The 24,577-nt window shown below is 42.3% G+C and overlaps 1 protein-coding gene across 2 annotated transcripts in view; it reads right to left on the bottom strand.

Annotated features, from left to right (window-relative positions):
* Window positions 1–4,951: 4,951 nt before the first annotated feature.
* LOC144938294 (neuropilin-2-like) overlaps window positions 4,952–24,577 on the bottom strand; it is a 29,872-nt gene continuing 10,246 nt past the window's right edge. The window contains exons 8-18 of one of the 2 annotated variants that reach the window (XM_078866184.1): window positions 22,824–22,968; window positions 20,711–20,886; window positions 16,327–16,536; window positions 15,324–15,468; window positions 14,532–14,621; window positions 13,962–14,000; window positions 13,251–13,472; window positions 12,460–12,752; window positions 9,568–9,664; window positions 9,224–9,262; window positions 4,952–7,928 (exon numbers count right to left, since the gene is read on the bottom strand). In XM_078866184.1, the coding sequence (XP_078722310.1) occupies window positions 7,627–7,928; window positions 9,224–9,262; window positions 9,568–9,664; window positions 12,460–12,752; window positions 13,251–13,472; window positions 13,962–14,000; window positions 14,532–14,621; window positions 15,324–15,468; window positions 16,327–16,536; window positions 20,711–20,886; window positions 22,824–22,968 (1,758 nt within the window). In that variant the 3' untranslated portion in view covers window positions 4,952–7,626. The remainder of the gene's footprint in view (window positions 7,929–9,223; window positions 9,263–9,567; window positions 9,665–12,459; window positions 12,753–13,250; window positions 13,473–13,961; window positions 14,001–14,531; window positions 14,622–15,323; window positions 15,469–16,326; window positions 16,537–20,710; window positions 20,887–22,823; window positions 22,969–24,577) is intronic. The other variant, XM_078866185.1, reaches the window with a different exon arrangement.

The raw sequence follows: 24,577 nt of genomic DNA, 5'->3' as shown, positions 1-24,577 counted from the left end.
TGCACTTTTGTTGAAAAATAAAGCTATAAAATTCGGCCAATTTTAGCCAAAAACGTAATAGGTTAGTATGCCGATTTTATCTTTTTTACTTGAAAATTTCATGGTGAAATTTACCACTTTAAATGTAATATATCGGATACTAAGGCAAAACACAACCGAGGAATGCACTTTTGTTTAAAAATGAAGCTATAAAATTTGGGCAATTTTAGCCAAAAACGTAATAGGTTAGTATGCCGATTTTCTGTTTTTTTCATCATGCAATTGCCCACTTTTAATCTGTGAAAGTTGGAAAATTTTGGCCAAAACGGCATAGATTAGTTAGTATTCCGATTTTTTTTGGGACGTGAACATTTAATCTTAAAATTTTCCACTTTTAATCTAATACATAGCATACTAAGGGTAAATACAAAGGAGGGATAAACTTTGAGTTGAAAAATAAAGCTGTGAAAATTTGGCCAATTTTAGCCAACAACGGCATAGGTGAGTATGCCGATTTTCAGTTTTTTTCCATCGTGAAGTTTTCCACTTTTAATCTAATACATAGCATAATAAGGGTAAATACAATGGAATAATCAACTTTTGTTGAAAAATAAAGCTGTGAAAATTTGGCTTATTTTGGCTAAAACCGACACAGTATGCCAATTAACTTTTTTATCCTCGAAAATTTCGTGGATGTAATTCCCCACTTTTTATTTACGTAATATATAGGATACTAAGGCTAAATACAACCGATGAATGCACTTTTGTTGAAAAATAAAGCTATAAAATTTGGCCAATTTTAGCCAAAAACGTAATAGGTTAGTATGCCGATTTTCTGTTTTTTTCATCATGCAATTGCCCACTTTTAATCTAATACATAGCATACTAAGGCTACATACAATGGTGGAATGAACTTTTGTCGAAAAATAAAGCTGTGAAAGTTGGACAATTTTGGCCAAATATAGCATAGGTTAGTTAGTATTCCGATTTTTTTTGGGACGTGAACATTTCATCTTAAAATTTTCCACTTTTAATCTAATACATAGCATACTAAGGGTAAATACAATGGAGGGATGCACTTTTAGTTGAAAAATAAAGCCGTGAAAATTTGGCCAATTATGGCCAAAGACGGCATAGGTTAGTTAGTATGCCGATTTTCAGTTTTTTTCCATCGTGAAGTTTTCCACTTTTAATCTAATACATAGCATAATAAGGGTAAATAAAGCTGTGAAAATTTGGCTTATTTTGGCTAAAACCCACACTGTATGCCAATTAACTTTTTTATCCTCGAAAATTTCGTGGATGTAATTCCCCACTCTTTTTTTTACGTAATATATAGGATACTAAGGCTAAACACAACCGAGGAATGCACTTTTGTTGAAAAATAAAGCTATAAAATTCGGCCAATTTTAGCCAAAAACGTAATAGGTTAGTATGCCGATTTTATCTTTTTTACTTGAAAATTTCATGGTGAAATTTACCACTTTAAATGTAATATATCGGATACTAAGGCAAAACACAACCGAGGAATGCACTTTTTGTTTAAAAATGAAGCTATAAAATTTGGGCAATTTTAGCCAAAAACGTAATAGGTTAGTATGCCGATTTTCTGTTTTTTTCATCATGCAATTGCCCACTTTTAATCTGTGAAAGTTGGAAAATTTTGGCCAAAACGGCATAGATTAGTTAGTATTCCGATTTTTTTTGGGACGTGAACATTTCATCTTAAAATTTTCCACTTTTAATCTAATACATAGCATACTAAGGGTAAATACAAAGGAGGGATAAACTTTGAGTTGAAAAATAAAGCTGTGAAAATTTGGCCAATTTTAGCCAACAACGGCATAGGTGAGTATGCCGATTTTCAGTTTTTTTCCATCGTGAAGTTTCCACTTTTAATCTAATACAAACCATAATAAGGGTAAATACAATGGAGGAATCAACTTTTTATTGAAAAATAAAGCTGTGAAAATTTGGCTTATTTTGGCTAAAACCGACACAGTATGGCGATTAACTTTTTTATCCTCGAAAATTTCGTGGATGTAATTCCTCACTCTTTTTTTTACGTAATATATAGGATACTAAGGCTAAACACAACCGAGGAATGCACTCTTGTTGAAAAATAAAGCAATAAAATTTGGCCAATTTTAGCCAAAAACGTAATAGGTTAGTATGCCGATTTTATCTTTTTTACTTGAACATTTCATGGTGAAATTTACCACTTTAAATGTAATATATCGGATACTAAGTCTAAACACAACCGATGAATGCACTTTTTGTTTAAAAATAAAGCTATAAAGTTTGGCCAATTTTAGCCGAAAACGTAATAGGTAAGTATGCCGAATTTCTGTTTTTTTCATCGTGCAATCGCCCAATTTTAATATAATACATAGCATACTAAGGCTACATATAATGGTGGAATGAACTTTTGTCGAAAAATAAAGCTGTGAAAGTTGGACAATTTTGGCCAAATACGGCATAGGTTAGTTAGTATTCCGATTTTTTTTGGGACGTGAACATTTAATCTTAAAATTTTCCACTTTTAATCTAATACATAGCATACTAAGTGTAAATGTCGGGATGAACTTTTAGTTGAAAAATAAAGCTGTGAAAATTTGGCCAATTATGGCCAAAGACGGCATAGGTTAGTGCACCCATTTGCTTTTTTTACTTGAAAGTTTAATGCTGAAATTTCCCACTTTTAATGTAATATAGAGGATACTAAAGCTACATACAATGGTGGAATGAACTTTTGTCGAATAATAAAGCTGTGAAAGTTGGACAATTTTGGCCAAAAACGGCATAGGTTAGTTAGTATACCAATTTTTTTTGGGAAGTGAATATTTAATCATAAAATTTTACACTTGAACTTTTTGTTGAAAAATTAAGCTGTAAAAATTTGGCCAATTTTGGCCAAAAATGGCATAGGTAAGTTTGCCGATTTTTCTTTTTTTTGGACGTGAATATTTAATCGTAAAATGTTCTACTTTTAATATAATACATAGCATAGTAAGGGTAAATACAATGGAGTAATCAACTTTTTGTTGAAAAATAAAGCTGTGAAAATGTAGCTTATTTTGGCTAAAGCCGACACAGTATGCCCATTTACTTTTTTATAATCGTAAATTTAATGGGGGAAATTCCCCACGTTTTTTATGTAATATATAGGATACTAAGGCTAAACACAACCGATGAATGCACTTTTGTTGAAAAATAAAGTTATAAAATTTTTGCCAATTTTGGCCAAAAACGGCATAGTATGCAGATATATATTTTTGGGACATGAACATTTAATGTTCCACTTTTAATCTAATACATAGCATACTAAGGGTAAATACAATGGAGGGATGAACTTTTTCTTGAAAAATAAAGCTGTATATTTTATCTAAAAAGGGCATAATATGCCGATATCCTTTTTTTAATGCAATATATAGCATACTGAGGCAGAACAACCGAGGAATACAATTTTTGTCGAAAAATAAAGCTGTGAAATTTTGGCTCATTTTGGCTAAACATGGCATAGGTTAGTGTGCAGATTTGATATTTTTTACTTGAAAATGTCATCATGAAATGTCCCACTTTTAATCTAAATTAGAATACTAACCCTAACTCTTACCCCAACCCAAACCCTAACTCTAACCCCTAACTCTAACCCCTAACCTGTGTGGAGCGACTGCGTGTGCAAGCTGAGTCCCGGGGGAGCGGTGGGGGAACACGCAGGAGAGTGAACGCGGGGTGGTGATCGCGGCATCCGCTACCACGTTTGCGCAAGGCGTGGGCGTGCGCGTTAACAGTTAATCGCATGCAGGTGGAAGCGTGCGGTCCCTGCAGCTGATGGTTAATCGCTCGCGGCCTCTTTGTTAGCGACGAACATGTCTCTCAGAGAGGGTGTTAGCGCGGGGGGCCCCGTCACTGTCGGCGGGGGCCCAACAGGAGCCGACTGATGCGGTGGAGGAGGGATCGGAACGGGCGGACGTCGTGCCCCACCTGCCCAGCGAGGGCGGCGGGATGGACGTCAGTTAGGTTATTTAGCGAGCGTCCATGTTGGTTAGATTATTTCGCGGGCGTCCATTTTATTTAGGTTATTGAGGCGGGCGTCCATGTTCGTTAAGTAATTTAGCAGGGATCCATATTGATTAAGTCATTTATCGGGCGTCCATATTGGTTTTTTCGCTAGCGTCCATGTTGGTGAAGGAATTTAGCGGACGTCTATATTGGTTAAGTATTTTATCGAGCGTCCATGTTGGTTAAGTTATTTAGCGATCGCCCATGTTGGACGTTCATATTGGTTAAGTTATTTTCACGGGCATCCATTTTGGTTAGGTTATTTAAAGGGCATGCATAGATGTTCAGGTCAATTCCTACCTCTATGACCACCAGAGGTTACGGGACGAGGCCAAGAACCGACTGGCCTCTCGGGATGGAAGGTCGTCCCCGCTGGTGAAGTGATAGGCCGCTGGTTTAGACAGAAGGCCTATTGCCCAAAACGTTGCCTGAATGTGTTGTTCTTTGTTAACGGTTCAGGTTTTTTACGAATGTGTTAGGTTTGTTGATGTTAATTGCGTTCGTGCACCGCTGCCAAGGCAAGCTTCACCCCATGACGCCAAAAGGCGCACAGTTCAAAGACAACGTGCTATCAAAGTAATAAGAGCTCGGGGTAAGCATCTACATCATGCGCCTTTTGGCGTCATCTGGTCGAACACCGTATGAGACGAGGCTCTAAGGAAAGCTGTCTTTGGTGTGGACCAATTAGTTTCAAGGACACTGCATAAATTATAAGAGTATTGTTTTTTGTTTGCATTTTGACTGCAAGTATTGTGGTTAATGTAAACATGATTCCTTGCCAAATGTGTCAGTTTTGTTGCCAGAAAAAGGGGAAAACCTCTATTAGTATAAGAACCCATTCTTGCGTAAAACTGCGCCCTCATGTGTTCCTGCTTCTAAGGACAGACTCAACAAAATATGTCACCGAATCTGTTTATTAAAACATCATTGTACCACTTTTAACTTCATCAATACACATACTGTAATTCAGTGTGGGAAACGAGAGGGATGCAAAATGGTATTTCTTAAGGCAAACATCACACTCATGGCAAGGACTTGTTAAAGCATTAAAGAGCAGTTATTTTGCATTACATTAGAGACTAATTTAAAATATGCATACAATATGACAGAAACTTGGCCAACCACACAAACACATCTGTGTACAGTTACACTTTTGTATAGTGTCAGGGCTGGAAATGGGGAGGAAATTATTCGAACTCATCAAAGGTGAGCAGAGCAATGCAAAAATGTTATACCCGCGTTTGAGAGGACCCTCCAGATACAGTTCTATATTACAGGGCTTATACAGACTTTCAATGAGGCCATTACCCATAAAGAACCTTCATCCAATACAGAACCCTCATTAATCTGATAAAGAACCCTCGTATCTACAATTCTTACTTTTAGCATGTTTTGTGTTACGTTGTTTAATGGCCATTGCTAATGCACTCTGTAATTTACAATTGGTCATCTGTTGACAGACATTTTTATCGCAACTCTCCATGTGTTTGGCCTCAATTCTAAACTGTAACATTGCTGCACAACTTTGTTCAATTGTATTAGCGATTTTTCACTAAATCTTTACACCTCTTAATACTATGTTATGCATCAACCTGGTTATTCTATCTCATAACTTACACATTACATTATACATAACTAATTTAAGATTACTTATGGCATTGCACAGTTTCTAAAACTTACAATATGTACACAAAAACTTTATACAAATTACGATATTTATACTATCCTATGTATTGTTGTATAGCTGTTTATCTTTCTTGACGGGGCTGCAGCTTAGAAGCGCCGCCTACTCCACATGGCCAAGTGGCCTTTAGTCCCGGGCACTGATTGGCTTGGAGCCATTCTAGATTTGAAGTTTTCGTGACTGCAAGGATCCATACTCTTTGGTTATTTCGGTAAAGTCACATAGGTAAAATATATATTCGAAATAACATTTATTTTTTACCTACGTGACTTTAACCGAAAGAACCAAAGAGTATGGCTTGGAGCCATGGGTAGTAAACTCACATGGCTGGTGCTATGTATGACATCACAGTCAGAAGTGAGTGACGTCGGCACGCCGTGCCCCACATCACGTGCTACAGGTAATAAAGATTCCTCGCGGAATGCAGTGGGGTTCAAAATTTCACTCACACCTTGGCGTTCCAGCCCATTTCAACCTCTGTATAGTATACCTACTTTATGTAAATATGTGGTAGCAAATTCATATTTAATTTTCTTGGCAATCTATCATGAGCTTGTAATCAATTACAAATATGAATTTAGCATCTACATTGAGAAAAATCACATCTTGTGACCATGGTAGTGGATCACAAAGCTGGACTCCTTTCGGGGGGGGGGTCATATTTCCCGATTATAGGAGATGTCTGGCAACCTGCAAATAATACATAATTGTTAAAGTTTCATTATGTTTACACATAACTGACGTGCAAAATGGTATATACAAAATCACTACATTTACTGTCCAGTTTAATCAGTCACCATGAAGCAGAGGTGGAAGGCCGATTCTTAAAGCCATGAAACAGGCCGATTTTCACAGACTTGAAACATTTTTTGGCCAAATAAATGCAAACTAAAAATAAAAACGAAAATTAGCGCAAGGGAGCCCTAGCTAAGCATGTGGATGCACCGCGTTGATCAATGGTACACTGAACTGTTAGGACTAATTTTTGTGGTTAGTTTGTTGTCCTTCCCTCGCACATCCGTTTAGCACGGTTGTCTATGTACGGCGTGAAAGTAGTTCAACATACATACTGATGCGCTACGGTTGTATTGACTGCATCACATTGGTCGGGGTGAGCATCGTACACTTCCTCCTCTGAATCAGCACAATTAGTGCACAAATGCCATTTCATCTTTTAATTATATTGCCTTCAAATTCTGGCTATCCCGAGTCCAGATTTGTGAGGTTTTACTCTCAAATTTAAATTTTACAAGGTAATGCGTGAATGACGACAGTTATATCGTGCAACAGGATCCTTCATACATCGTCAAAATGACCTAATATGCTGCTTCTATAAAACTTTATTTTGACAAATTACACAGAAATTATAAATAACAATGGATTACATGCCAATTTTCACTTTAAATATATACAGTTGTATTCACGTATGCAAACAAAAAGCATGGCACGTAAAAATGTACAGAGAAAAATATTTGTGGTCATTCACGACTTTCATGCACATAGGGCCACGTGTCATTGCTTGCGACGATGCGGCAGTTGCCACTGTGTCAGCCTCTGTCTTCGTGGCCCAGTATCTACGGTGTCTGATTTGGAGATGGAAATTCGCTCTTTCAGTTGCACAGGTTAACAGTTTGGATTCCCTAGATGCCAAAATATGACAGTCTGTCAAGACATTGTCTTTTTTAATTGCATATGGCAGAAGCATAATCACACTTGACAAGATGACTAGATTCGGTCAACAAGCATCGAGTTGGCCTTTGCTACATAACAGTAAAACTTCGTACTTTGCAAGTTTCTTGCCAAATCTTCTTTAATAATATGAATCAGGTTTGGCTTTAGATTCGAGTTCCAATTGAAAATGTAAAGAGAGGACCTCTGAAGCTGATGTATCGAATGCATCACGCCTCAGAAGACATCTTGTGCTGTCCGTTAGACTTGTCTTCAAACCTGGCTCCATTACACAGCTCAAAGGCATATGCATCGAGGGTGGCGGCGGGCGCCGCTCTGTAGCCCCTCGCCCCGACCGCGCCGATGGAGGCCGCCCTGCGTGCCGGGGCGCAGCACAGCAGCAGGCCGATGCACACGGCGCCCAGGAGCACGCCCATCGTGCTGACGACGATCACCGAGATCAGGATGGGATCCAAGGCTCGGTTCAGGCTGAGTTCAGGGAGTACCGTTCCCTCAGTTTGCATCTGGTCACCTGAAAACGACCGCAGCAATGGCTTAGCCCCTCGCAGGGCACAAATAATGATCAAACCTGTTCAGGTGGCAGTGGTGGATTGCAGTCCCCTGCCTCGTGATCCATGGTTAACGTGTATTAAAGGACTCCACAACAATTCCCACTTTTGTTAGCTCAGTGGTAGAGCGAGCAGTTCGCAATCGGAAGTTTGCAAGTTCAAATCCAAGGGGTTGACTTGGCCTGTCATCCCTCTGGGTTTATAAAATAAGTATCACTTTGTGGGCAAGTGAACAGTGATTGTCCTATGGAGACTCGCCCCCACCATAGAAATAGGAACTTCGACCACTGTTTGTATGAGCAGGGACAGTCTTTTTACTCAATTCGTTAATTCATAAAACAATTATATTTTCAAACATCTTAGGCCAACTAGATATGCAGGTCTTATGTTATTGTGATTGTCTTCATAAATGGTCATGGGCAGAAGACACATCCATTATAATGTATTATTCCAGGATCTCAGCTCTCTACACGTGCGCAGACAAAGCTGCATGAAGTAGCGTTGCATCCTCGTAAGGGTCCTCACATCCATGCCGCTCGTATCCCAACACGTCTATCTGGAGAAAACTTTCTTTACCTGGTGTGGTTTTGAGGTGATATGCATTCATGTTACTGTTTATTAGGACTAAGGAGCCATTGAAAATATAAAATATATCAAAATGTGCACGTGTAATATACTTTCATCTGAAAAACTCCATTGTAAAATAATCGGCTGCAGCAAGTTAACCTTGCAAATGAATTTCGTTCGAACAGTTTTTTTTGTGTTTAGTTTGTTGTCCTTCCCCCACACCTCTGATTAGCAAGGCTGGCTGCGTCAAGTGCGAAAGAAGTTCAACATGCATACATACAACATTACTATGTCACATGCTGAACATTGGGGACTGGAGCTGTCTGGTTTGTCAAAAGAGGCAGGCATTGGTCTTGTTCCTGTGGAACAAACCTTCGGATCTGGCAGCGGGTAGACAGTGCCGAAGAGGTATTGTGATATCAACAGCTTTAGCAATTATGACATTTCAATCTTTTTAATGGTCATGTACAGCTCCAAAAGCCCGTGGTGTATGGAGGAGTGGCTGAACACACGTTACATACACAATTAAGTCTCCTGAGCTCTTAACCTATGCTTTCCTATGTTTTTCACCAATGGCTGTAATGTGAATGTCCCTCCATGTGGTTCTGTATGTAATCACTTTTCTTGGGAATGTCTTCTCCAAAATTACCACGAAGATCAATTCAAATCAATATCTAACCCCGAATGTTACCTGAAGTAGTGTCAGTCTCCACGATGGATATGTGTGGCTCTGCAACACAGACAAGAATGACAGTGACACATGTCGTACACATTTGACACATTGTCGTTGAGAATGGAAAATGTAGCAATGCTGGATTTAACCAAATTCCAAATAGATTAAAAAAATTCCCATAATTATATTTACGAACCTAACCACTTTGTCCAGATATTTCTGTTAATTAAAATAGGACAGACCATATATCATTATTTTATTCAACTAATTTAGAACAAATGCCTAATTTTTGCAATGTGTGCAAGTATAGTAGCTGAATGAATGTGGTCATGGATGCTTGTGGTGTAACAAAGGAGTTTTACTTTGGCAGTCCTCAATCGGTATCTCGAACGCGATTCGGATGTCGTCCACCGCCACGCTGCCCGACGGATGCTCCCCCACCTCCCCCTCCAGAATCACCTGGCACACGCAACGTGACATTCACTGCATGTCATCAACTAACGATCAGTGTCGTGGAGATTATAAAAGAAACAAATACATAAATAGATAAATAAACAGACAAAAACGCCTACTTCCCATTTCCATCCCTACGCATACAGTGATGTGTTGGGATGTGTGTGATGTATTTGTGATATGTGGTAATGCACACCGATGTGCAGGTGATGTGAGGTGAGGTGTAATATGCGGTTATGTAGGGATGTGTGCCGTTGGGATCTGGGTAATATTACCAATATTATTCGTCTTATTAATATTAATGTAGTGCATTTTGTTATTCATCATCGGTTGACTTTTAAACTCTTGATGTAGACAATATAAGTTACGAGTGGTCCAAACCACCCCCAAGGTCTCTCGTAATTTTACAATGCTTCATCATAACAATGCCAAGTCTTAATGGTTGGAGTGATGGCTTTGCGGATCGGTTACTCCGACTACACAATCCGCAAAGCCATCACTCCAACCATTAAGAAGGATCCTGTTGAGGAGCCTTTCAAGACCATCACCTTACCCTACATTGCTGGGGTCACAAAAAAGATCTCCAAAATCCTGATTAAACACAAGATCCAGGTCCGATTCAACACAGTACATAAAATCCGTGATCTGGTACCGTCTGTAAAAGATGTGATTCCAGACATACAGTACCCTGGCGTCTACAAACTAAGTTGCCTCTGTGGTAGCAGTTACATTGGGGAAACCAAACGACACGTCTCAGACCGCATTCGTGAACATAAAGCTGATCTAAAACACGGTAGGACAAACACCTCAGCCGTGGCAGACCACTGTTACAACTCAGTGGGCTCACATGACATTCACTTCTCCAAGACGGAGGTTCTCTGCAAGCCATCTGGCTATCATGAGAGATTCGTTCATGAGGCCATCCACATATACAAACACAGAGACAATTTTAACCGAGAAGATGGATTCAGGCTTAGCAATCATTGGAAGGACGTAATAAACCATTTCGATACACATTAGGGTGAGTTGAATAATACATAGTGTTATATTAAAATGTATAAAGTATAGGGTTGTTTACAGCAATACAGTATATAATTTAATGTTGGGTTTATCTATGGCAGTATATAGTACTGTATATGCTAAGAGAATAAAGTTTAGATGGAAGTATATTATATACTTCTTACGACGTAGAATTGTAATTTATTATTTGTTGTTAGTAACTCAGCTTATTGTAGAGTATAGTAAGCATCAGTTTATATTTTAGTTTTTTATGTAGTTTTTACTTTGGTTTTCTACGTGGTTGTTTGGTAAATGCAGCTACATATCATTAACATTCCTTTCCTTTATTAACGTTGTTCCTTGTGCCCCCCCCGTGGTGCTGTTGATCCTGCATAATGCATGGGCATAATGGGACTTTGAAACCCCTCCGCCCCCCCTCCTACGCATTGCCCATTGGTATGCTAAAATTCCTCTTCATATGCACATTCTTTTGTTAAGGCGCTCCTCCTCGCTACACCTATATAAGCTCCTAGCTTGATAATGTCTCATTCTTCGCCTGAGGACGGCTGCTTGCGTTGTGGCCGAAACGTCGTGAGAATTGTTTTATTATGTTTTATTTTTATTATTTTATTACTTCCCTTCTACGTGACTTTACCGAAAGAACCAAGAAGATGAATCCCTGCAGACACGAAAGCTTTAAATCGAAATGGCTGAAATAAATTTCCACATGATAAGCCACTTCGTTGAGCTAGCATTTGTGGCCATATTGCTTCTGATAAGGAGCTACATAGCTCAGTGAGCCTTACCTGGTAAAATAAAACGTTTAGTTTTTAGGTGCACTTTGAGGGCATGTGAAGCATCAAAGATTCACTGGCAGCAGGTCATGGGCCAAACTCAAGTGCTAAAAGTTGACTGAGATGACTGGCAGATGCACAAACTGTGCTCCCCACTGTGCCAGCTTGCTGAATTTAAGCCGCCTGGCACTCAGCTCATTGTTGTGAGCATCGCCCCTCCGCCCTCCATTGTTGTTGAAGGGTGAGTGCCTCCAACTGCCTAGTAGCTACTTTCACAAGCCTTCTCTACCGAGGCTGATTTTGACACTGCTGGTACCTTTGGCAAGTTCACTCAACTCCATATCCTCCTGTACCATATCAGTCCATTTCTTATTTAGACAGCGTCATGTACGTTAGCCCCCTATATCCGGCCAAACAAAAGCTACTTGGGCACACAGTGGATGAGCATGCGGGCTACATAACCCAGCCAACGCAGTCTCGTCTACTGGAACTCACTGATGGGAATGTGTCCAGATATTCCAGAAAGATCTGGAATTACATGCACAGAGATATACAAAAACAGACTTGCGGCAAGTGCTGTGAGCAAGCGCCTATGAAGACCGGCATGGCACACGAGGGGGTGGGTCACCAGCACCACGCCCAGCCACCTTTGTCTCCCTAGTGGCAATGTTTACACACTAGGTACCCACACATACACTGACATATATACAGACACATACAGCTACACACATAGATACATAAACTAAGACACACAGGATCCAAAGGCCCAGTACATCAAGCAGCCAAATAACACAATCAAAGTTGTAATACATAAATAGTCAACACGTTTCTTGAATGAAGCAAGAGGTTATAAGAGCTTAGGAAGAGAGACAGTAGGAGGGGTGGTTGATGGTGTACCGAGTCCTACAGCATGCAGCCATGCTGTCTGCTCCCTTAGCCAGATTAGTAACGACCGTTCCATGGCAGGTCAGATGACACTGCTTTTGTTGTGAAGAGATTGTTGAGAACCTGGTAAGGGCCGTAGTTGACTGGCAAGACGGCATGTGCCAATCTCCATTCCCGCCCCTGGACACCGGTCAGGCTCCACACCAGCTGCTCCCGCATGCCCATGGGAGTCTGCGTGCGCGTCAGCACTCGCAGCGAGTCCACTCCGGCGCTGGCGGCCAGCGTGTCTCCGTGCAGGCGGTAGCGAAAGGCGAGGCAGCGAGGCTGCGCGTGAGAGGGCAGCGGCACACTGAGCAGGCGTGCTCGCTCACCCGCAGCCCTTCCCAGGGTGTTTATCCACACGCATCCATCTCTATCTGCAGGAGACATGAGGCATGCATTATAAAAACAATGCTGTTTAGAAGGTTTAATCGTATTTTTATGCTCACTCAAAAAACCTTGACACAAATGAATAGTTTGTGTTGTGTATTATATAGTTTTGCATCAAACAGATAGGGTCCTTGCCTATGAACATTTGGTCGTTCACTAGTATGAAGTACGACTGCTTGCTGATGATACAATGAATATTGAATCCAGTCCAGAGTTTACTTGTATTCAACCAATGCTGCTGGGAAAAAAATCACTCCTAAAAGGCCATGTGGTTGATGGGATTTGTACTTTGATCTTTTATAGATATGACAAGAAGACATAGTGTCTACTAACTACGTGACTTTACCGAAAGAACCAAAGCTTAGGATTATTTTGTGTCATTGTTGGTGGCTCTGTGCTCTGCTCCTGGCACTAGCCAACCACCCCAAGTGTGAGTGTGTATACATCTCTCTCCTACATCTGTTTTAAAGCAGAATAACATTTACTGTCATGGTGGATGTCCTCCTCCTCCCCCTCGACTTCTGCATCTCCAAGCAGCCAGTGAAGGTCAGCCTGGTCATCTTGAATCCAGCTGCACATCCCTCCATCCGCGCCCAGATGAAACTCGCAGTTGAATCCGGGGACCCCTGAGCCAGGTCCCCACCCTTCCAGGATGACCCCATCACCATCCTCCCTGTCGTCTTGACTCCTTGCTGGGATGTGGAACTCTGCAATATCCAACGCCAAGTAGATACACCGAAGAGTTACACCGAGTAGATTTTACATGTAGATACACCGCAATGATACATCGAACAGATACACTGAGCAGATACACATAACAGATCCATGGAAAAGATACACCGAATTCACTCACCAAGTAGCTCCACCGATTATATAAACCGGCCAGGTGATTCGGCAGTAGGGAGCAGCATGCAATCAGAAGGTTGCGTGTTCAACTCCTGGTTGGAGGATGATTCAGCCCATTATCCCTCTGGGGTTGATAAGATAAATACCACTTTTTGGGGAGTCAATAGTGGAATGTAGAATTGCCACCACCGGCTCAGGGCAGTAAACAGGAGATGAGAACCGCCTCAATGCTCATTTAGCGGAAATCACTTTGACCTTTGACTTTAGTTGTCACACTTGGTCAGTTAGAAATAAATAATGCTGCTCATTAATGACAAGTAAAACAGCATTACTCACAGGGGCCATCTCACCTGTATAATTTGAAATTGTCTCCACAGCATCATACGTACCTAAAGAAACACATTTGTTCATTACGCATGCACTGTGTGTCACAGGAGCTGCAATGCTACACACAGCACAAAGAAAAGTGTAGGGATGACATTGCCCAATGAGTTCGCCGCTTGTTGCCGAGTTTCTCGGCTTGATTCCAGCAGGCTACCCTGGTTGTGATGGTGGGCTTTTATAATTATAGAATACTCTGCACCGTTCACTTCACAGTGGACGTCAAAAATCACACGACATAATTCGAAGAACAGTCGGTATCACAGTGTGGCAGCATCATGATTGAGATTTTTCCAAGTTTGAAAAGTTACTCGCAAATTACTGAATGGGATAACCACAAAGCTACTGTTTTCCCCAACTGCGAAAATTTGGCAGGGCCCTTCTGAAAAAAGATCCTGGAGATTCAGTGAGGCATTCCTGGAAAAACAAGTGAAATAAACAATAAATTTGCCAACCTCACTTTCTAAGAGTGGTGTCGATGCCGTGTTGTGCGGTCCAGTGAAACTCGGCACTAACCGGTGCCGCCCTCCTCTCCCTACCTGGGTCGTTGTCAAGGCTGTAGGGAGGCTCCAGTCCAGGAGGGCCATCTATCTTTGGCTGACCTGGGTCCACCTCATCCTCACCATTGTCTGACAGGGTTAGTCACAACACAGATGAATACATATTCCAGGACACGCAACCACACGTGAAAGTGACTCTCATTGTATGCGCCAAACCAATACCAAAACCCCATTCAATCTCTAATTAAATTTTTTTTCTCATGGCCACAACCTGCTTGACGTTTCTCTCCCCAAACATGTTTGAAACTGCGTTACATCTCTGTTGCTGGTCAAGGAATGTCAGTTTGTTTTTTTGTGCAAAATGTCTGTTTATCAGCAGCATATCCTAAAATACCCTGAAAAAAATAAGTGTTTACCCACCTACACGGCTGTCGTCACCATTCCAAGTACTCACCAAAAATATCTGCCACTTAAAGAAGTGGCAAAGACAAAGATCCCCGCCACAAGCTTATCAGGCTGTTGAGGCAAGTGCTGTTAGCGAGCTTCTATGAAGACCAACACATCCCACAAGAGGGTGGTGTGGCCAACACCATGCCCAGATGCCTTTGTCTCCAAAGCAGTGATGTTTATACACCACTCCAGGTACTCATTTAATGCTGAGTCGACCTAGGATCAGTTCTGATATTTGTCCCTGATGTTGGCTGTGAGCCGGAATCGCACCTGGGTCACCGGAAGTTTGCAGTGCGGCACACTTAACCACCGTGCAAAGTCACTCCCCACACACTCACACGTGCGCACAAACACGTAGGAATGTGCGGCCCAACGTCTCACCAAGAGACCGGCAGCCCAGCAGCTCCAGACGCAAGCCGATGCCGTGCGGGGACCACCGCTCCGGGTACACACGCACCAGCCGCGCCTCCACGGGCTCGAACTTGCGCATCTCCGGCAGATCGACATTGCTGCTACCATTAAAAATCTGCAAACGCACACACACACAGGACATGCACACACAATACTCGAGCATAAATATACAAGCCAGCATTCTTATGAGTACAAGATAAGAATTTGTGTCATCGTACAGAATATAAGAAACTAAACATATAAGCAGACATACTCTTTGGTTCTTTCGGTAAAGTCACGTAGTTAGAAATAAAATAAAACAAATTACGATGTTTCGATCGCAACACAAGCGGTCGTTGCTTGTGTTGCGATCGAAACGTCGATATTTGTTTTATTTTCTACCTACGTGACTTTACCGAAAGAACCAGAGTATAGATTCCTGCAGTCATGAAAGCTTCAAATCAAGATATAAGCAGACAAATAAGCCTCTTTGCAATGTCCATTCCTCCACGTCTAATAAATAAATAAATAATACTCTGCCCATCAGCCACCAGGCCTTCTGGGAGTGATGTTTTTCAGTCAAGTTGATTTTATACAAGCAACTTTTATTTGTTCATGTGGGGACAGATATGTACAGGATATCTAGACTGCTGATATATGTTGTGACTAATATGCTCTACAATGAACACTGATTATTATAAATTGCGTTGTAACAAGACCTATATCTAACAGAGAGAGTCATTGTCTATAAACATCTGGCAGTTCACCAGCATTGGTTTAAGTAAGCCTGACTCAACTCATGAGTTACTGTCAAAACTTGTCCAGAGTGTGCCTATATCAAACCAATGCTGCTGAAACATTTACTCCCAGAAGGCTGTGTAGCAGATGGGATGTCGAAAATAAAAACACTAATTTGTTTATATGGAGGAACAGATCTGGAAAGGAGGCACAGTTTGGCAAATTGTTATTCAAATTAGCAGCTTAGGGTTCTCACTTTGGGCTGCGAAGACTCGTCATCTGTGACCATGTGCCAGGTGTCTCCGTCTTCGCTGAATCCCATGCGGAATTTTTTCACAAACAGGGGGCCCTCCGGCTTGTCCTGAGCGCCCTGACTGGCATCATCATTCCCACTCCGATTCACCAGATCCCCACGCACTCCCTGAAGAATCACCCCTCGCACTGTAAACAGGCTGCCCAAGTCCACCTGAAAAACACAGCAATATCACAGCAAAACAGATTTTCCAGATAATAATGGAATAAAGTATCATTCATTCAAGTTCCATTTGAACACGCTTCAGGATTTGTAACGTGTCACAAGTTTTTTGCACAGAGCCCTACGTGGGAAAACAGGGAAGTGGGAAGATAGCCAGAATCAGCGACAACAATTGCCTAAGCTCTGTGATCCTACTTTGTGACGTTTAGCCAACTCCTTTAACAATTGTTAATAGATGTGGGAGGAAACGGAGTACCCGGAGAAAGCCCATGTGTGCGGGGGGGTAACACTCAAAACCCGTACAGAAGGAATATAAATATTCTTAGGGTTTTTCGGTAAAGTCACGTAGGTAAAAAATACAAATTAATAAAAGTAAAATAAAATAAAAATCACGACGTTTCGGAGGCAACACAAGCTTCCGTGTTCAGGTGGAACCGTCACAACCCGACAGCTGTATCAAGTAAATGAGAGATTACAAGAGATACCACTCCGTATATATAATGGTTGGGGGGGGGTGCCAAGAATGGCCCACTTTTTATTATTATGGTAAGGTGCGGCTTGAGACTATGAATAGACTGCATAACAAAAGACTGAGCCTTTATTATGGAGAAGTTCGGTTTGTGACTACATAACAAAAGTGTGAAAAAAGAAAGCTAAACCTGGTAGAAAGCTAAACCTGGTAAAACAAAACTGGCTGTCTATCAGTAACTTGTAATAGTTTTCTGTCAAATAAGATGGTCCAAATAAGTGTAGTTAAATCTTTTTTTGCATGGTTAATCACATCTTTCCAATGATTAAAGGTGCGGCTTGAGACTATGAATAGACTGCATAACAAAAGACTGAGCCTTTATTATGGAGAGGTTCGGTTTGTGACTACGCCTAGCCTACATAACAAAAGTGTGAAAAAAGAAAGCTAAACCTGGTAGAAAGCTAAACCTGGTAAAACAAAACTGGCTGTCTATCAGTAACCTGTAAGAGTTTTGTCAAATAAGATAGTCCAAATAAGTGTAGTTAAATCTTTTTTGCATGGTTAATCACATCTTTCCAATGATTACTCAGTTTGTAACCATCATCACGGTTGAAATTATGTCTGTGTTTGTATATTTGTATGGCTTCGTGTACAAACCTTTGATGGTAGCCAGGAGGTTTGCAGAGCACCTTGGTCTCGAAAAAGACAATTTCATGAGAGCCCACAGAGTTGTAGCAATGACCACAACTGCAACTCAGTTTGTATCCTGGAGTCTACAAACTGAGTTACAGTTGTGGTGATTGCTACATTGGAGAAACGAAACGTCATGTTTCTGATCGTGTCCGCGAGCACAAGTCAGATCTGAAACACGGCAGAACTGATTCTTCGGCCGTTGCCGATCATTGCTACAACTTTGTGGGCTCTCATGAAATTGTCTTTTCCGAGACCAAGGTGCTCTGCAAACCTCCTGGCTACCATCAAAGGTTTGTACACGAAGCCATACAAATATACAAACACAGACATAACTTCAACCGTGATGATGGTTACCAACTGAGTAATCATTGGAAAGATGTGATTAACCATGCAAAAAAGATTTAACTACACTTATTTGGACTATCTTATTTGACAGAAAATGATTACAGGTTACTGATAGACAGCCAGTTTTGTTTCACCAGGTTTAGCTTTCTACTAGGTTTAGCTTTCTTTTTTCACACTTTTGTTATGTAGGCTAGGCGTAGTCACAAACCGAACCTCTCCATAATAAAGGCTCAGTCTTTTGTTATGCAGTCTATTCATAGTCTCAAGCCGCACCTTTAATCATTGGAAAGATGTGATTAACCATGCAAAAAAAGATTTAACTACACTTATTTGGACCATCTTATTTGACAGAAAACTATTACAAGTTACCAGAGGTGTGGACTCGAGTCATGCGACTTGGACTCGAGTCAGACTCGAGTCATGATTTTGATGACTTCAGACTCGACTTGGACTTGCCTCATCTTTGACTCGACTTGACTCGGGACTCGAGAGCAAAGACTTGAGACTTACTTGTGACTTGCACAACAATGACTTTGTCCCACCTCAGAGGTGTGGACTCGAGTCATGCGACTTGGACTCGAGTCAGACTCGAGTCATGATTTTGATGACTTCAGACTCGACTTGGACTTGCCTCATCTTTGACTCGACTTGACTCGGGACTCGAGAGCAAAGACTTGAGACTTACTTGTGACTTGCACAACAATGACTTTGTCCCACCTCAGAGGTGTGGACTCGAGTCATGCGACTTGGACTCGAGTCAGACTCGAGTCATGATTTTGATGACTTCAGACTCGACTTGGACTTGCCTCATCTTTGACTCGACTTGACTCGGGACTCGAGAGCAAAGACTTGAGACTTACTTGTGACTTGCACAACAATGACTTTGTCCCACCTCAGAGGTGTGGACTCGAGTCATGCGACTTGGACTCGAGTCAGACTCGAGTCATGATTTTGATGACTTCAGACTCGACTTGGACTTGCCTCATCTTTGACTCGACTTGACTCGGGACTCGAGAGCAAAGACTTGAGACTTACTTGTGACTTGCACAACAATGACTTTGTCCCACCTCAGAGGTGTGGACTCGAGTCATGCGACTTGGACTCGAGTCAGACTCGAGTCATGATTTTGATGACTTCAGACTCGACTTGGACTTGCCTCATCTTTGACTCGACTTGACTCGGGACTCGAGAGCAAAGACTTGAGACTTACTTGTGACTTGCACAACAATGACTTTGTCCCACCTCAGAGGTGTGGACTCGAGTCATGCGACTTGGACTCGAGTCAGACTCGAGTCATGATTTTGATGACTTCAGACTCGACTTGGACTTGCCTCATCTTTGACTCGACTTGACTCGGGACTCGAGAGCAAAGACTTGAGACTTACTTGTGACTTGCACAACAATGACTTTGTCCCACCTCAGAGGTGTGGACTCGAGTCATGCGACTTGGACTCGAGTCAGACTCGAGTCATGATTTTGATGACTTCAGACTCGACTTGGACTTGCCTCATCTTTGACTCGACTTGACTCGGGACTCGAGAGCAAAGACTTGAGACTTACTTGTGACTTGCACAACAATGACTTTGTCCCACCTCAGAGGTGTGGACTCGAGTCATGCGACTTGGACTCGAGTCAGACTCGAGTCATGATTTTGATGACTTCAGACTCGACTTGGACTTGCCTCATCTTTGACTCGACTTGACTCGGGACTCGAGAGCAAAGACTTGAGACTTACTTGTGACTTGCATAACAATGACTTTGTCCCACCTCTGCAAGTTACTGATAGACAGCCAGTTTTGTTTTACCAGGTTTAGCTTTCTACCAGGTTTAGCTTTCTTTTTTCACACTTTTGTTATGTAGGCTAAGCGTAGTCACAAACCGAACCTCTCCATAATAAAGGCTCAGTCTTTTGTTATGCAGTCTATTCATAGTCTCAAGCCGCACCTTACCATAATAATAAAAAGTGGGCCATTCCTGGCCCTTCCCCCCCTCAACCATTATATATATACGGAGTGGTATCTCTTGTAATCTCTCATTTACTTGATACAGCTGTTGGGCTGTGACGGTTCCACCTGAAGACGGAAGCTTGTGTTGCCTCCGAAACGTCGTGATTTTTATTTGATTTTTATTTGATTTTACTTTTATTAATTTTAATTTTTTACCTATGTGACTTTACCGAAAAAACCTAAGAATATGAATCCTTGCAGTCACGAAAGCTTCAAATCTAGAACAGAAGGAATACATATATAAATTAATAAACTTGATCCCCCAACTCTCGCCTCCACATTATTGGATTACAGGCATGCAACATAGCCACCAAAGCTCTTTCTATCACTATATATTACTGTGAGATTCAGAACATTATTCAAGAGCAGTCACAACAACATAAGTGTAGTAGTATTGTTATGACTATTCTTTTTTACCCAGGAAAGCCTCACCAAGCCTCAAGTGTTTGCAATAGGGGGTGGCGATGAACTGTTTCCCTATATGGTGAATATGGTGAATTCCATTATTAATACACTTGCAGTATTAATCAAGGCAGCCTGCCAGATTCGAATAGCTGCAAAAGACAGCGAACATGCCACCCCTGGCTGTCACATTCAGTGGCGTCTCTCTGTGTCACGCGTGTGGTGTGTGTTCAAGTGCTCAAAGCGTTACCTGCAGCCACTCGTCAAATGAGAATAACCCAGCCATGTGCGGAGCCCAGCCTCGTTGGGGGGCCAACAGGCGAGCGGCGTGGGCTCCCCACGGGGGGCTCCACTGTGACGAGGCCGAGAGAGCGTTGTCCGGCACGTGGCCCTGCCCCACGCCCAGCGTCTCTAAGCAGGGGAAGTCTGCTCCGTTGTGGCGTTGTAGAGACACAAACAGCAGAGGGCGACATCAATTAACTTTTGCATCACAGCCGATCTCCATTTACACGTGTAATAAGAGTCGTGGTGCTGGACAATGGGCACAGCTGCCAAAGTTATGTACGTAGAACTTCTTTCAAATCTCAACGGCTACAGCTTAGGCAAGAAGAAAAGGCTGTCCTCCACAAGAAATTAATTGAAATCTCACTACGTGACGATACACCTCTCGAAAATGTCAGTTAATTTAGTTAGCAAGAAATATATATTGATTTTAAAATGTATTTTAATATCCACATTGACAGACTAATGCACAACACCAACTCTGGACTTGGGGCATGAAACAGAAATGGGATCTGCACGTCGATGATGGCCCGCAGCACTGGCGGAGCCAGTGGGGGGGGCCGGTAGGGGTGGGGTGGCACGTGCCCCCCCCCCCCCCCAATGATCTGATCGAAATCCCTCATTTCGATCGGATCATTGGGATTTATTAGTAATAAATTGGCATTTTGCGACCCCCACTGCCACTGTGTAGCATATTATTACGTGCCAGGGACTCTATGAGATGATAGGACAATAATCTGAGTCCATAATTGGCAATAAGTAACGGCAAAGCAGTTTTAAGCGACTCACAAAATTGTGCGCAGTTGTGTATACAGCACACGACTTCCCTGAAGGCATTCACCTTCAGCGAGCGCGATACCGATCACACACGGTTCGAATTCGACCCTCGATCGATGCGCCATTGCCGCACACGCGTCGAATAAAAAGCGAGAGACAAGTCCTTACTTACTAACAACTCCTTACTTACTAACAACTCCTCTATAATTTTTCATTGCTGGGGGGGTTTCCCCCCCTACCTGAAAATCCTGGCTCCGCCATTGATCTTCAGAAAAGTTGGTTGTCTAGATGTTGTTCCCTGCCCTCAACTATGCCGACGCTGTCTATTTCACTGCCTCTCAGACTCACTTTAAATGGAAACTGTCTCAAACTCTCCTTGCAGATCTATGTGACAATGCAACTAGAGTGCACCAGTGCCTCATGCAGGAGAACTCGACGCGGCTCTCCCCCCCCCCCCCCCACAGTAGAAGACGATTGGCTCACTGGATTCCCTGTCCAGGTGCGTACACTATTAGATGCCTCCTCTTAATTCACTCCACAGCTGTCGATTTACTGCAACAATATCCATTCCAAAATCATAACAATTCAACTGTCCCTGGAGTAAACACTCAAACAGCTTCTTCTAATGCTAAACACATTCCCATATCTGTATTTTCCATAAATATGCAAAATTCCTCTTGATATGCAAATTATTTTGTCAAGGCGCTCTTCCCACTCCAACCTAACTTAAATATACGCTCCAAGCCTGGGGTGTTTCATTCAGACGCTGTCTTCCCGACAGACCTGTTCTTCACCTGAGGATGGCTGCTTGCGTTGTGGCCGAAACGTCGTGAGAATAATTTTATTATGTTTTATTTTTATTATTTTATTATTTCCCTTCTACGTGACTTTACCGAAAGAACCAAGAAGAGGAGCTTCATTGGTACAAGCAACTGCTGGACCGGTTTCAACATGAAGTACTTCATCAGCAGTGAGGCTTTCTTAAATGAATGCTGCTGAATTGCCAGATGTTTATAGGCACTCCCAGAAGGCAGAGTGGCTGATGGGATGTCAAAAAATACCTCTTTTTTAATACATGGAGACAAACACAAGGATGTGTATTGTCCACTTTTGCAGTTACTTCACACGAAGCCACGTAACATCACATTTGGCACAAGTGATTTAACACAGTCGCCGAGCTGCTGAATCCCAGAACCAATGCTGGGTACAGTTCACAGAGGCCATAGCTTCAATCTGAAGAGCAGTATCTTGGGGCCCGTATCAGTGGGTTCTGGCCACGTTTGGCCGTGTTGACGGTGGCTCACCTGCCAGGCTGCAGCCGTACAGTTCGAACCTCAGGGCGATGCCTCCCTCCCAGGTTTGTGGACGAATTCTAACGAAGCGGGTCAGCACAGGCTCTGCCAGTCGGTTCTCCACCACAGACGTAGCGTCCACATTCCCAGCAAACGCCTGTGCCACCACCAGCACCACACGTCCGCATGTCACTCACTCATACATAAAGATAGTCTGTGGAGCAATTTGTAAACACACTCTCTGGTTCTTTCGGTAAAGTCACGTAGATAGAAAAGAGAATAAAAGAAACACGACGTTTCGGTCGCAACACAAGCATCCGTCATCAGGTGAGAAAATTATCTGCTGTTGTGGCTTTATATAGGTACGGGAGGGGGGAGAGTTTTGTCGAGTCGTGGCTGCAGGAGTTCACCGGCAGAGGGGGGAGGGTTTGTGGCGTGCAGGGACGGGTGGGGCTGGAGAAATTAGCATGTCAATGAGCTTGAATTAGTAACCGAAAACCAAGACGACACAACAGCAGATCATTTTCTCACCTGATGACGGACACTTGTGTTGCGACCGAAACGTCGTGTTTCTTTTATATATGTTTCTATCTACGTGACTTTATCGAAATAACCAGAGTATGGATTCCTGCAGTCACGAATGCTTCAAATCAAGACTGAATTTGTAAACAGTTCAAACTCGTGTTACACTCGCAGGTGCATATTTGATTTGTGTGCTATGAAGTTGGGCTATTTCCCAAAATGTCGCCCATGATATATTTTTTCTCTTTTTAGCCCACAGTGTTGTTATTGACGAATGTGTTGAGTCGTTATTTGTGCACCACTGCCAACTAAGCGACAGCGTCACAACAACATCTTAGCAGGTCGATCATCACATCGTGGAGGGTCTTTTAACGTGCAGCAAGGGAGAATGAAAAAAACATTAAACCGTTTTCTTCCTTCAAGAAACATGGCAATGTAAACTGTTATTTTACCACGAAAGATACAAATTCTAAGTTTGCTTTGTTGCGTGTATCATTCACTTGGTTTCAAATTATAAAAATGTCTCCTCTTACAAAATTAATTTGAATTCCTCTCTCAAATTCACTGGATCCTAAATTAATTTATTTGAAACACAAACATCAATCAAGTATATTTTGATATATGTCGATATTGGTTCTGGGGAAGGGGGTGCACCAGTAGGGAGTTCCACAACAGGGGGCCACACTGCAGTAAACGGCCAATCATATTAAGAACACAATTGAGATCAATGCATGTGTAGTGACTGACTCAGAGACACTAGGAGTAGGAGGCACTCTATATATGTTAACAGCCTTCACAGTTCACAAGAGGTAACTACAGCTCCCAGTCAGGACAGCTGGCAGACTGCCTGACTGACGACGCCGAGATGGTTAAAGACGTTATGGCGACAAAGACTCCAGCAGCACAACGGGATCCCACTCCAGGCAACAGCCCATTTTATCCTCCCAGCGTAGCCTTGCTCCGCCTCGGCCACACCCCCCTTCTGGAACCTACTAGCGGGTTCCCGAGCTTCCCTCACGTGCCCTCTCTGTAACTTTTCCCCTACATCCCTCTCTCTGGTTTTTCACGTGACCTGCTGACAGACAGGGCTACTGCAACTGCAGATCCCCTACTCTGCCAGTAACCAGCGCTATGCTACGTAGTGACCAATTCCATGTCACGACACATGTGTAGTGACTGTACTTGTCACTGTATGGTGCCAGGCTTGCGAAGTCACGGCCGGTAACGTTGTGATTACGGGCAGC

This window comes from Lampetra fluviatilis, chromosome 21 (assembly GCF_964198595.1).
Source record: "Lampetra fluviatilis chromosome 21, kcLamFluv1.1, whole genome shotgun sequence".
Lineage (NCBI taxonomy): Eukaryota > Metazoa > Chordata > Hyperoartia > Petromyzontiformes > Petromyzontidae > Lampetra > Lampetra fluviatilis.
The sequence above is the reverse complement of the archived record's forward strand: the minus strand, read 5'-3'. Positions and strand labels throughout refer to the sequence as shown.